General features: G+C 43.7%; 1 protein-coding gene across 1 annotated transcript in view; it reads left to right on the top strand.

Annotated features, from left to right (window-relative positions):
- Positions 1-10,394, top strand: part of CCDC198 (coiled-coil domain containing 198) — a 31,011-nt gene extending 20,617 nt beyond the window's left edge. The window contains exons 3-6 of the mRNA XM_021701381.1: positions 646-732; positions 2,098-2,199; positions 3,016-3,160; positions 10,159-10,394. Of these exons, the coding sequence (XP_021557056.1) occupies positions 646-732; positions 2,098-2,199; positions 3,016-3,160; positions 10,159-10,394 (570 nt within the window). The remainder of the gene's footprint in view (positions 1-645; positions 733-2,097; positions 2,200-3,015; positions 3,161-10,158) is intronic.
- Positions 10,395-14,325: the final 3,931 nt, after the last annotated feature.

Raw genomic sequence — 14,325 nt, forward strand, 5'->3', positions numbered from 1 at the left:
GCAGATCCACTGGTTCATCATTGGCTTCCTAGTCTTAATGACCCTTTGAAACTCTAACATGATCTCCCCCATAAAGACAAGCCCCTGCTAGAAAAAAAAAAAAAAAAAGGCAAACAAAACAAAAAAACCACATCTAAGATTTGTAAGCCCACTGCACTTTCATTTTAAGTGCTCCGCCTGGGTGCCAGTGATTATTATGGAGGAGACTGAGGGAGCTTCTCTGGAGAGCTTAATACAGGTCACTTCCCTAAGGACTGGAAGAGTCCACTGGGTGGTTAAGGAATGAATAAAACAAATTCCTGGTGCCTCTTTCATCGCGAATACTCTAAGCCCCTTGTTGTCTGATAACTTTGGACTTGGTCCGTCGATGCAGACAGAAAAGGATTCTTAGTGTTTTGACTCTCTGACCAATATTTAGATCAATAAGTCCCTGGCAGCAGTGCAATTGAACAATAAAGAACCCAGATGAGTTGAAAAGTCTTTTGCACAGATACGACCGCAGTCCTGTTGAAATCGCCTTCCCTATGCGCTCTCAGGAATAAGTGCTGCTTTTGCAAAGTATTAAGATAGTTTAATGTCTGGCTTTTATGTTTCATCATCTCATGGCATGAGGAATGCTGAATGCTCTAAATGTTGGACTTCTAGAAGCTTGAACCCATTGACCTGCCACAAGTAATTACTTCTGAAACGCTCCTGAGCCAGCAAGAAGCCAGAACGACTCACAAAGCAAAGGTGAACTGCAGCACTCACTGGAGGGGGTGGGTAACGGGGGGGGGGGGGGGGGGTGGGCTCTCCTTTTCATATACTCCTTGCACAGAAGACTTCAAAGACAAATGTGACTATGAAGTCACTCAGCGTTAGGACCTTCCAGAGCTATCCATTCTCTCCTGGGCCTGCCTCCAGCTGGCAAAGACTCTCATCTCTGAGGTAAACTCTGGGCCCTTCTCCACTTCCTGGTGAAAACAGGGAGATGCAGATAAGAGAGAGGAATTTTACTAGGACATTGGTAATTCTAGAAGTGCTCAAATTTATGAAAAATCTGGCATAATTCTTTCTTTTTATTCTTCTCCTCAGGTTAAACCTTTCTCCTCAGTCTCAGTTTTCAGGAGAAATCATTTCTACGAGGTGTTCCTGACTTACTTACCATCACCTCCCCAAAAAGGAACCCTTGGGAAAGGTCTTCTGAAGAGCTTTTTCCTTTTATTCATTTGTCAGCTTCTGCTGAGAAAATGCCCCTCGTGTAGACATGAAAACTGGGAGGTAGTAAACTTTCAGCACTTTCCACTCCTGCTTCATTTTGGAGCCAGCTCGGCTGCACACCTGGCTGATTTGGTAGAAGAGGTCAAGGCCAGGTGTGCGATGCTGGCAGAACTGTAGAGATGGTCCCCTCAGGAGGCTTGCAGCAGCCAACACAGTCCCTGTCCACAGGGCGGCAAAAAGGTATCACTGAGCACATCTGGCTGCCGTATCCCTTCCCTCTCCTGGCCACAGCAAGGGGCGAACAAGGGTGTTTTCACGCCTGGTTGCCCTTAATAACTGTCTGCACTGTCCGCCTGGGGTTTATGATGCACCAGGGGAGATCGCCAAAGTCACAAATAATCAACTTCCTAATATACCAGGGCTTATATTGGCATATGGGAGTACAGGCTATAGAAATGGGTTCCATTTAACCATTCAGTGGCCCCCCTCCAATGTCATGGCCAGACAATGACAGAAGAGGCAGGAAGAAAGAGGCCAGTCTTACCCAATCAGAACACATTTCTGGGGAGATAGTGATAAGCATCTATTGACAGGGTAAGCGATAGTTCATCAAAATGAGATGTGGAAACATAGTTCCATTTAAGGTGTGCAAAACTCTACAGGAGCCTTAGAAACTACGTTATACGCACAGCAAAGCTCCATTCACAGAGAGCTACACAAAGGACTCAGTGGGGAGCTACAACGATCCACCTTTGACATCACAAGAGATCTCAATGGATTATAACTGATGGCTGATTAAGATCTCACTCTGTTCCAAAAAAAAAAAAAATGGCAAGTTGTGGATTGCAGAGTCAGTAACAAATTACCCCATTCTAACAAGTGTGTCATCTTTCACAGCTGGAACTTGAAAAGAAGATACAAACTTCAGGGTATACTCCTGGGAAAAGACAATATTTACATAAGATGCGAATGCTGGAAATGAACCGTAACAGACAAGAGGTAAGTATGAGAAGAGAGAAGAGGAGTGTCATATTTACCACGTTTACTCCACATCATCACTGCCCTCGCACTTCAGTGGTTTAGCATCTGTCCCCAGGCTTTACTTAGCATTTTAAATTTGGTCATTGGCACCGAAACCTCAACTACTGGAATTGGGAAACATCAGCCAAGATCCCTTCTGCCACTGACTCTGTTGAGCCTTTTCTTTGTTTTCAATCATAAGGATGTATCTGTGTCCCAAATCTCTCTGTTCTTGCTTTCCTTTTTTTTTTTTCCTCTTCACAAATTGCTCCCATGACATTCTGGCTCCAGCAGGAAAATGAGGTTAGATCACTTGTCTCGGTTTAGGAGAATAGAGGGGGGTGAGTGGGTCTTTATTTTGATACCTAGGCATCCTCCATAATGCACACCATGGGATTATCCTACAAGAACCATCTCTTGTAACAAACCCCTTTACAGTCATGTCTTCTGTAATTGTCATATTCCATTCCTCACTCTGGAATTTAAGCCTAAAGTCACCGTCTTCTGCAATCCCAAGTATATCGGTGGCCTACCAACAAATGTTTTTACAAAGGTCCTCCTCTTAAATCAAGCCATGTCTTTTTGAGACTGTGGGCATACTCTCCTCTCTCCTAACAAGCCTGTGCCTAGAGAAAGTTTCTGTACCTTCTAATAGGAAAAAGAAAACTGTGTTCTGGTTAGGGGACCAGAATACACATAAGCACACAACTTGCAGAGTGGCTGATCTGGTGACCTATTCTGGTGACAGGAGCTCAGGGGGGAGAACACTAATCCATTATAGCTGATCATTTTCAGAAGAAAAGTCTTCACAGGGAGGCAAGAATTAATAAGCAAAAACCGAGGGACCATAAAGCCAAGAAACTCCTTCAAAGCATCCCAAGACATGACAGGGATCTTCCAACCTTGTTGCCGGATGAAAACTTGAACAGAAGAAGTCCAGGTCAGTCATACAGATTTTTTTAGCAGAATAAAATATTTCAAGTGTTTTTAAAATTTCATCAAATAAACTTCCGGTGGGGGGAGGGGGAGGAGGGACAGCAAGTAGCCTTGGGTTTCTGCTGATAATGTACTTCCTGGAAAGTAGGGATCATACTGTCATATAATTTGGGGCGGCTGTGAGGAAAAGACAGAAGCTCAAACACTGTAGGAAGATGTCTCCTTTTAGAGGTTTCCCGGGCTTCGCGGGCATTCTGGCCATGCCTGCTCCATCCCTAGGAAGAGGAGAGGCAAAAGAGCCTCAGCTTGTGGTTAAAGAGAATGAAGCACGTGGACTTCTATTAAATAGCAAACCAGTGTCAGTCAGTCTGCTGCCCTCTGCAGACACCTGCCCCCACCCCGCTTTTCCCCCGCCAGCCCTCCGAGGCTCATCCCGACCGTCTAAAACTGAAGCCAGCATCACGGCCCACCCCAGGCTTGCTCCTGCTGCATCTGCAGGAGTGGGTGAGCCCTCCACGCTCTCAGGCCAGAGACCTGAGGCCTTGCCAGTCCTTCTCCCCCCCCCTTCCTTGCAGCTGGTCAGTCACGAAGTCCTGTCATGCCACCTGGCACGGAACTCGTACCTTTCCACATTCCCAGTGCCACCCGCAGGGCATCGTGTCACACCAGGGCTGTGGCTCCAGCCTCCTGACTGTGTTCCTCCCTCAAGTCTCGCCCTTCTTCCATCAACCCTCTGTCCTGATGGTTCTCGGGACTGTCCCCAGGCCACCAGCACCAGCATCACCCCACGGAGTGGCTGGGTCCCAGGCAGAGTGATTAAATCAGAAAATGTAGGGGCAGAGGCCAGTCATCTGGGTTTAACACCCCCTTAGGTGATTCTGATACCCCTAAAGTTTAAGAACCGTGGCTCTACTTGGTAATCAAAGTATTGGCCACAGACCAGCAGCATCTGCATCACCTGGGAGTTTATTAGAAATGCAGAATTTCAGGCCACACTCTGGACCTACTGAATCAGGGTATGCATTTTATCAAGATGCCGAGGTGATTCTCATGCACGATCGTTTTAGAAGCACAGAGCTAATAGCCAAGTAATCTTATAAAATGCCAATCTGACCATATCATTCTCTTGCTTAAAAAAAATCCTCAGTGAGGGGTGCCTGGGTGGCTCAGTCTGTTAAGCGTCTGCCTTTGGCTCAGGTCATGATCCCAGGGTCTTGGGATGGAGCCCCACGTTGGGCTCCCTGCTCGGTGGGGAGTCTGCTTCTCCCTCTGTCCCTCCCCCTGTTCGTGCTGTCTCTCTTGCTCTCTCTCTCAAATAAACAAAATCTTTAAAAAAAAAAAAAAAAATCCTCAGTGAGCCTCCATCAGCCTGAGGACAATCTAAACTCTTTACCCTGGGGGCACCTGGGTGGCTCACTCAGTTGAGCATCTGACTCTTGATTTCAGCTCAGGTCATGATCTCAGGGTGGATCTCCATCTCGTGAGATGGAGCCCTGCATAGGGCTCCACACTGGGCATGGAGCCTGCTTTAGCTTCTCTCTCTCCCTCTCCTTCTGCCCCTCCCCCCTCTAAAAAATAATAAGTAAATAAAAATTTATCCTGGTACTCTAAGCCTCAAGTCATTGCTTGAGGGCAAGCCAAGAGAAACCAACATTGGTAAAATCTTTGGAAGATGCCCCAGATCTGGAGGGGCCCAGGAAAGATGGTGGCACACAGAAGAGGGTTTCTCTGCATTCCTGATGCTTTTTACAGCTGCTTCATTTTGTTCTAATCAAGGTTTAAAAATTGATTGATTGATTGATTTTAGAGAGAGGAAGAGAGCACGGGAGTGGGGGGAGGGGCAAAAGGAGAGGAGAGAAAAATCTCAAGAAGACTCCGTGCTGAGTGTGCAGCCAGACTTCGAACTTGATCTCACAACGCTGAGATCATGACCTGAGCCGAAACCAAGAGTCGGACGCTTTAACTGACTGAACCACCCAGGCACCCCTCTAGTTAAGGTTTGTTGAGTGCTTGCTTGTTGCAACTCCTTGTTGTGAAGGAGTTAGTGCTAGCTCTCATGTGACAGAGCCAGAGTTCAAGGCCAGGTCTTTCTGACTCCAAAGGCTCACTCCACCATCCCCACCCCCTCCTATACCCTCATCAGGAATCCAGGGATTTGGAGCTCTGTCCAGGACAACCTTAGCAAAGTCTGCAAATAGAGGGGGGTGATTCCTCAACCTTGGCCGCCCCTCTGCCAAGCCCACTGATTTCACCACCACGATAGGCATGTGCTCGAGCAATGATTCCTTTTTCCTTACTCCCAGGTAGCATCTTTGCTTTCTCTGTCTACTAAAAGCAGTTTGTTTTGCTTTCTCCTGAAAGTGGGGCAAAGTCAAGATCATAGATTTACAGGAGCTTTCTGCTAGTCCAATTCTGGTCGTTAAGATTCTGCTGTACCCACCTCCTCTTATTTAATGCTGTATTTGCCCATAAAAATGGGCAGGTGGGATGAGAGTTTTAGGTCTCTTATAAGATAAAAGTTGGTCTTTGTTTTCTGCTGCCTCTTTAAAATGAAATTTTACATATACCTTACATTCACCCACTTTAAATACATTTCATATCTATTTATATAATGAATTACACATGACTTGTATAATTGTATGAGAATTACATATAAATTATACAATAAATTACTTATAACTTATATGATGGCTCACTTGTTCCTAACTTACACAAAGCGAACACTGTTCTATGGGTGTACAATTTCATGAGATTTAACACGTTTATGTGGCTCCTGCCTTTTCCAGAAGCCATGATCTAGTATAGGGTAGTGGGTAGAAAAAGCAGTGAACTTGAAATCAAAGTTCTTCATCTGAGCCCCAAAAAATACATTTCTAAATGTAAACTCCATGGGAGCTTTTTGTTTCTAGAACAGTGCCTGGTACACAGTAGCCTCTCAATAAACATTAGCTATATATTTTTCTAGATAGCTTTATTCTACATATAGACAGAGATTATAGCTAAGCTCCAGTTGCTTAACCTCTCTGAACCTCAGTCTCCACATCTGTAAAACAGGAATAAAGCCTTGTCTACCATGTAGGGTTTATGGAAAAATTAATCCAATATGTGTAAAAGCACATCTAAATGTAAAATGCCAAACCCATGCATGGAAATACAGGCAACTGAAGAAAGATGGAACTGAGAAAGATGGAAAGAAAGAAAGATGGATAGTAAAAATCACTATCTACTTCAGGGGAAGCGGCACCTTCGAAACATTGTCACCTTCACAATTCTGGTCTTATTGGGCCACGGGCACCATTATCTACTTAGTATTATTCTTTAAAGTATCCTGAGGGTGTGTGTGTGTGTGTGTGTGTTTTAAATTCAGCCTTGTCTATGAAATAAGTGTGAAATTACGGGTTTGATGGGATGGTGATACATTTTGCTAAAACATATATGTATTATAAAATACATAACCATCAGACATTTTTAACACTTTAGAGAATCCCTGTACTACCTGAAATCACTCCCTATTTCCCCCCACTGGTCTCTGTTGCTTTTCTCTCTTCCCAAATTAATTTTGAAGTTGTACGCAGTCTCCTCTGCTCTGCTCACCCAAAACCCATTTAGGTTTTTCAACGTATTTTTCTTTTTCTTTTTCCTTAAGTCTAGCAACCCCAGAGAATCAAGCAGGGATTTATAAAAATGTAACAAGTAAAAAGGCATCTAGCTGAGAAGTTCTTAAACTTTAATGCTATGTATACAAAACCTTGTACATAATACTTCATGAATGATTTAAGAGAGATCTAAGGATAAAATGGACCGTGTGAATTTGGCTTCACGTACTAACTTTAGGCCTGCGTTATCGTAACATCAAGAGCGGGGTGGTACTTAAGCTGTTATTAATATTGCATTAGACCCACCATTAACAAACATTCTCTTCCTGTTTCAAAGCTCCTGCCTCTAGTCCGCAGAAAATTGCTGTTCCCAGTCTGAACGATGCCACTGGTGGTTCTTGGCTCGTTGGCGGAGCAGGGATGGTTACACCCCCTGGCCCCAATGAGTGAAGTCTTTCCCAGCCCAGTTACCAATACTTCTTGCCTCCCCAAACTCTCTGATGGCTCACTCGCTCACTCCTCTGTTCATAGATGTGGTTCCTGGCTTTGCAATAGTACAGACAAGGAACAAGAAGTCCGATGACAGTGTAACTGGGAGACCTCAGTTGAGAGGTCTGAGAGAGTCAGGTTTCCACGAGGAAGTGATATTTGGACTAACACAGGAAGTAGCCAGACAAAAGGGACAGGAATCCATGTACGTGTGAGGACCAAGATGCTGGAACATTCCGAACTGTTAATGGTCACAGTATGTGCAAAATCTCTTGAGTGGGAAGGAAGCTGGCAGATTCTAGACACTGGGTAGGAAAGAGAGATTCAGGTAGCGGTCAGAGATGGTTCTGGAGGCACAGGCGGGGTGCAGAGCACACGGGGTCTTGCAAGTTGAGTCAAATAAGGACTTTGAACTTGAGTTTAAGATCAATGGGAAGCCACTGAAAGGTCAGGGGAGCCACACAATCAGGCTTACATTTTTAAGCATCACTCTGTCTACCCTGTGGAGGATGGATGGGAGGAGAATGCAAGAGGACATGGGAAGACAAGTGATAAGGACATAGCAGAAGTGCAAGTGAGAGATGGTGCTTGGACCAGGAGAGCAGGGTGACAGAAGAGAAGGAGCCGGACGTGAGGTATTTAGGAGACAGAATTGGAAGAACCCGGTGATGGATCGCATGTGGATTCGTGGAGAGAGCAGGAAGACCGGGAGGTTTCTTGGGTTACTCTTGAAGAACTAGGCAGACAATGGGGCAAAGCTAGGGCAATTTGCTGAATTGGGGTAACTGGGAGAAAATGAGGGTTTGAAAGAGAAAGAGAAGGCGAGTGTGACATGTCGCCGGGAGACAAAAATGGAGGCGTCAAAACAAACAAAAGTGTATTGTAGCTCAGGAGAGAGATTGGGGCTGCAGACATGAATTAACTATGGTTTTTGGTCACTACTATATGTATAGACAATAACCATAATTATAATAACATTCAAGTAGCCCCTCACCGAGGCAGAAAGGAAATTAATGAATCACAAGGCACAAACGCTCGCATTGAGATGCTTGATTTCCTCGTGTAACAGTATGCAGTGTAACAGTATGCAACATCAGCTATCAAGGGCTTAAATAAAATATGCCATAAGTTTAATAAACAATTATCCTTAAGATGACATCCAAATGTTATGGATGGTTCAACCAGATGGAGGGGACATTCTGGGTTTTGACCCAGGATGATTTTCCTAGCTCGGAAGTGGCCATTGCTTTTGCTTTGTTAAAAGCCAGCCTTGCTTGAATAAAGCACCTGTTGTTCTGAAGTGCATTAAAAAAAATTTTTTTTTAAGTTTTATTTAGTTATTTATTTGAGGGGGAGAAAGAGAGAGAGCATGAGCCAGGCAGGGAGGGGTAGAGAGAGAATCTCAAGCAGACTCCCCACTGAGCATGGAGCCCGACCTGGGGCTTGATCCCATGACCCCAAGATCATGACCTGAGCTGAAATCAAGAGTTGGACACTTAACTGACTGAGCCACCCAGGCGCCCCCTGAAGTGCATTTTAAAAGGGCACTGGGTACAACTTAAATAAAAAGCTACATACATACATACATAATATCCTTTGCCAAAAAATAAATGATTAAATCTCTTCTAGAAAGTATAGAAAGTAAAATAAAATGCATGATCCTTTGAGCTATCTAGTTCTATAGGTCTGGGGTGCAGCCCAAACATTTGTGTTTCTAAAAGGCTTCATAGGCGATTCTATATGAGGTGAGAGCGGATATGAAGGTCAGGAAAAGTGTGTATCATGCACCTAGCACATAGTAGCTGTTGAATAAATTGCACTGGGTAACATCACCCGTGCAATACTCTTGCCAAAAATGCTTAACCTTAATCTAATCACAAGGAAACAGACAAGCCCAAATTTAGGGCCATTCTGCAAAACAATTGATCTGGATTTTTTTTTTTTAATTTATTTGGCAGAGAGAGACACAGCAAGAGAGGGAACACAAGCAGGGGGAGTGGGAGAGGGAGAAGCAGGCTTCCCGCCGAACGGGGAGCCCGATGCGGGGCTCGATCCCAGGACCCTGGCAACATGACCTGAGCCGAAGGCAGACGCTTAACGACTGAGCCACCCAGGCGCCCAGATCTGGATTCTTTAAGAATGTCAGTGTTAGGGAAAAAGAAGAAGACAATGAAGGGGGTTTGGAGGAAGAGGAAGGGAGGGGTCGAGAGTGAGAATGAGGGAGAGAGAGAAGGAGGAGGGCAGAGGAGGGAGAGAAAGAAGAGAAAAAAGAAAAGAAACAGATAGGGAAGATTATGCAATACATAATCCTAGATTGGATCCTGGATCTAAAAAATAAAACACAAACAGGCAAACAAAAAGCAGCTATAAAGAGCATTATTGGGACAACCATGAATATTAGAATGTGGACTATATATTAGAAAACAGTAATATATCAATGTTAAATTTTCTAAGTGTAATAGTTGTAGTTAAATAGGAAAAGCACCCTTGCTGTTAGATTTGTGGTGATGTATTTGGAGGGGATGTAACTGCAACTAATTCTCAAATAGCTCAGCTGAAAAGCATGAGTGCATGCATGCGTGTATAAAATCAAAGCAATATTGTGACACAATGTTGTCAATGAGTTGGGATATATAGGTATGTATTATATTATTCTTGTGACTTTCAGAAGATTTTTTAGAATTTTAAATAACAAGAAAAACACTTTTAATGCTTACAGAGCTTTATATTTATATATATATATATATAAAGTTGAACTCATATGTAAATATATATGATATATATTTCAACATATATATATATATATATTTCAAAAGAATACCAAGCACATTATTCTGTGTTCATAAACATCTAGGCACTTAATAAACAAATCACTGTTAGGAGAAAAAGAATTAATTAAACTTTAAATTTTGTGTAGGAAATTCACAGAATGAAGATTTGGGGGAACATCAAGCAAGGAATGACTGTTGTCCCCGGAAAATTGGCAAAATGGAAACGTGGCTCCCTGAACAAGAGGCCCGGGGTCAGCTTCTCTGGGACAGTTCTAGCTCTGACTCAGAGGAGTTGAGAAAAGGCGAGAAGAAACCACAGGCACTGGTGAGGACCAGGACAGAGAGAATCCCACTTTTTGATGAGTTTTTTGATCGAGAATAAAAATGCTGTTCACTAACCTAGAAACTGAGTGCACTGAAAGCTTGCTTCCCTGTAAAAGTTCTTCAGGTTAGTTGTATGAATTATTTGGAGGAAACCCATTCACTGTCTTTTCATCTGGAGTCTTACAGTTAACAGGTTTGTCCTATATTATTAACTACGCTGCATAACTGCCTCAAAACTGAGGGCATTTGATTGTCCCTCTTTTCGGTGGCTTGTGGGGTTCAGCTGGATGGTTCTTCTGCTGGCCTCTCGTGGGATCTTCTATGCAGTTAAAGTCAAATGGCAGCTAGACTGGAGTCATCTGAAGGTTCAACCAGGTTGTGCAGGCAGCAGGACCTGACCCCTTCCCCTGTAGTCTCAGAGCCTCTTTACATGGTTTCTCCATCAGAGTGGTCCCTCCATCAGAGTAGTGAACTTTTATGTCAGCCCAGGACTCCCCACAGCAAATGTTCCAAGAGGAGGCAGCAGACCTGCCAGTCCTCTTAAACCCTCGAAATGGAACGGGCTCCCCACCACTCTCACCACATCCTATTGGTTAAAGCAAGTCACAGTCCAGGTCACAGTCCATGAAAGAGAGGGCTACACAGGACACGAATTGCAAAGTGTGGTCTATTGGAGTTCCTCTTTGAGACTTGCCACCACACCATACTTCCTTTTTTTAAAAAAAAGATTTTATTTGACAGAGAGAGAGAGACAGCAAGAGAGGGAACACAAGCAGGGGTAGCGGGAGAGGGAGAAGCAGGCTCCCCGCTGGGCAGGGAGCCCGATGCAGGGCTCGATCCCAGGACCCTGGGATCATGACCTGAGCCGAAGGCAGACGCTTAACTGACTGAGCCACCCAGGTGCCCCACCACACCGTACTTTTAAAAAGCAAATTAGGTCTTATAAAACAAATAGATGGGAAAGTAGATTTGATACAAATGAAAATGAGTTTTTAAAGAAAAGTCACAGTAATACTACATTAGACACTAAGCCCAAGGAAGTCACTCCTTGGGAGTTAGTGGCTTGTTATAACAGAGAGGCTGCAGGAAAGAGGGGGGATAAGGTCAAGTGTGGAAGGTCATGGCGAATGAAATTTCAAAAGTAAATAAAGATCTCTTAGATTATGAGGTAGATCTTAGGACTCTTTAAGACTAAAAGGAATCTTAGAAATGTTCAGTCCCAAAGTGACTCTATTAACAAAAGTCAGATTTTCAGGCAATTTTAAGAGCTTCTTTTGTGTAAAATCTTAGCATAATCTAAAAACACTTGTAAGCCATTCAGAAGCTTCCAAGAATTTAGGGAAACTTTAAAACAAAACAAAACGAAAACATCCATTTAAGCCTTCTGTAGGAAACGTCTAAAAAGAAAAAAAATAGGGAAACACCACCCAAATTTGACATTCAGTGCATTCAGATCAGTCACTAAGAAGCCTGCTGAGTCAGGGGACAAACCTTCGTGTTCTTGCAAGGATGGAAGACTCTTAGGTCATCCCTGGGCATTTCTGTTCCCACCTCCGACTTTTCTGTGGTCAGTGAGAAGCATATTTTCTGCAATGAAATACATAAGTTGATTGACCAGCCAGCCTTCTTGAAAAAGTAAGATCTCTGAGAGGAGAAATGAGTCCAACCCATTCCTCATGTCCTCACACATTATGGTTTATCTGGAAGAGCTTAGAACAGTTGCTGAAGAGAGTGGGGGGCTTAAGCATGTCTTCATCACTCTGGGCTGTGACTTGAGATTGGACAACACCCCTTCTCTCAGCTCCCTGGCCTGTGAGCTCCATCCGGGCACCGGCCACATCTCCTCCCTATGGCACCCCCACTTCCTAGCACAACATCTGGCACAGAGTTTATTATGAAATGTTTGTTGAATTTGTTAACTTCTGTGTTAACTAGGCAATTAGAGAGGTGCTTGTTTCTCCCCAGCTATGCAGTTGTTCATTCTAATCTCCATCATTTCCCAAGACTCACAGACATACAAGATTGATGATAGTTAAAAAAAAGGGGGGGGGGGATTTTTTTCAAAAGCTTTTGGAATTTATACATCTAAATGGAGGGCATAAATTAAGCATTGCCTTGGGATATTGGAGCAAGTGAGGATGTCACAGCTCAAAATATTTTTCGGGACTCTATCCGAGGAATGTTTTCCCTGTTGGAATGTATTTGCTCGCTCCATGTGGAACTCCCCCTCACTTAATTATAAATTCAAGAATTTGAAATTATGGTAATAGTGATGATAGTAATAACTGCTAGTGGGCATTGACTGCTCACTGTGGCGGTACTCCCCAGATGCTTTCTGTCTGCAGTCCTCACGACAACTCTGTACGTCGGTATGAACATCATCCCCATTTTACAGACGAGGAAACTGAGGCACAGAGAGGTTAGGTAACTTGCCAGAGTGATCCCGCAGAGCGGCCCTTTGGAGTAGACTGTTGCTGACCAGGAGGGACCTGAGGGGAGCCAGGAGCACCTTCCTCCTCTCCTCAATTTTACCTCGAACTCACCAGCTGCATTATGTGGCATTCCACATTTTTTTTCTATTACATGGTGGATTTTTTGGTTTTTAGGGTTTTTTGTTGTTGTTGTTGTTTGTTTTTGAGAGGGATAATACTACACTGAAAAGGGGGAGAGCTCTGTGGGATTATTTTTTAGCAAGCAAGAGTTTCCTTAGAGCCTAATAGCTTCACCGTGGGCACAGAACAGGATAAGAACACCTGACAAATAGCTCAGGAGAGCAAGTTTCCAGGAATGAGGAGAGGGACACACAAGGGCAGAGGAGAGGAGAGCCAAGACAAACTTACTTTCTTCACAGTTTGGCTGGGGAGCAGGATCCTGTGCAGCCCCACAAGGTGCCCCATCCAAGATGGGATTCAGTTGCACCCTGTGGCAAGGGCCGGAGGGCAATGCTTCTCAACGCAGCCATGGGTTAGAATCACCTGACAAATAACCAGAAAACTAACAGCAATTAGGATTAATGGGCCCACCTTCCCATTTACCTGGGCTGGGGTAAAACTCTAGCACTGGGTTGGTGTTTCCTTTTTAAGTTCCCAAAACCCAACCAAAGAGGTAAAAAATCTGTACTCTGAAAACTATAGAACATTTAGGAAAGAAATTGAAGAGGGCACAAAGAAATGAAAAAACAGGGCTCCTGGGTGGCTCGGTCGGTTAAGAATCTGCCTTTGGCTCAGGTCATGATACTGGAGTCCTGGGATTGAGCCCCAAGTCGGGCTCCCTGCTCAGCAGGGAGTTTGCTTCTCCCTCTGCCCCTGCTCATGCTCTCACTCTCTCTCTCCAATAAATAAATAAAATCTTTAAGGGAAAAAAAAAAAAGAAATGGAAGAACATTCCACGCTCATGGATTGAAAGAACAAACATTGTGAAAATGTCTATACTACCCAAAACAGTCTACATATTCAATGCAGTACCTATCAAAATACCACCTTTTTAAGTTCCCAGGTGAAGCTAGGGTGCAGCTAAGGTTGAAAACCACAGCTTGAGCAGTACGAACATTCTATTTTACCAGCTATCACAACTTCCATCTTTAAAAGCAACAACTTCTGAGGTAATTTTTCAAAGGTAAGGACATGAAGCCTGGAGCTCCACAAACAGGAAGAAAATGTCCGTTTTGTTGGTGATTGTCTGAGAACACCAGTCCTTTACTTAATCTTGAATTTGTCGGGGGGGCAACATAGGGCCATCAGTAAACACAGCTATTGTTGGCAAAAACTATACAATTCAGCCTGGAGGCACAGTTGTCAATTTTCTTCAGCTGAAAATCTCCTGCTTTGAAAAAATAAAAAAAGGCTTATCTATGGCCTAATGCATGCTTTCTCTTGTGAAAATAGTATTGTCCTTCTTGCTCTGAATTTTTTATGAGAAAGAGAAGTGTCTCTCCTTTTTTTTTTTTTGCATCCTTTTGGAAATATGCTTTTTTTTCAAAATTTTTTTTC

This window comes from Neomonachus schauinslandi, chromosome 9, assembly GCF_002201575.2.
Source record: "Neomonachus schauinslandi chromosome 9, ASM220157v2, whole genome shotgun sequence".
In the NCBI taxonomy this organism is placed as follows: Eukaryota; Metazoa; Chordata; class Mammalia; order Carnivora; family Phocidae; genus Neomonachus; species Neomonachus schauinslandi.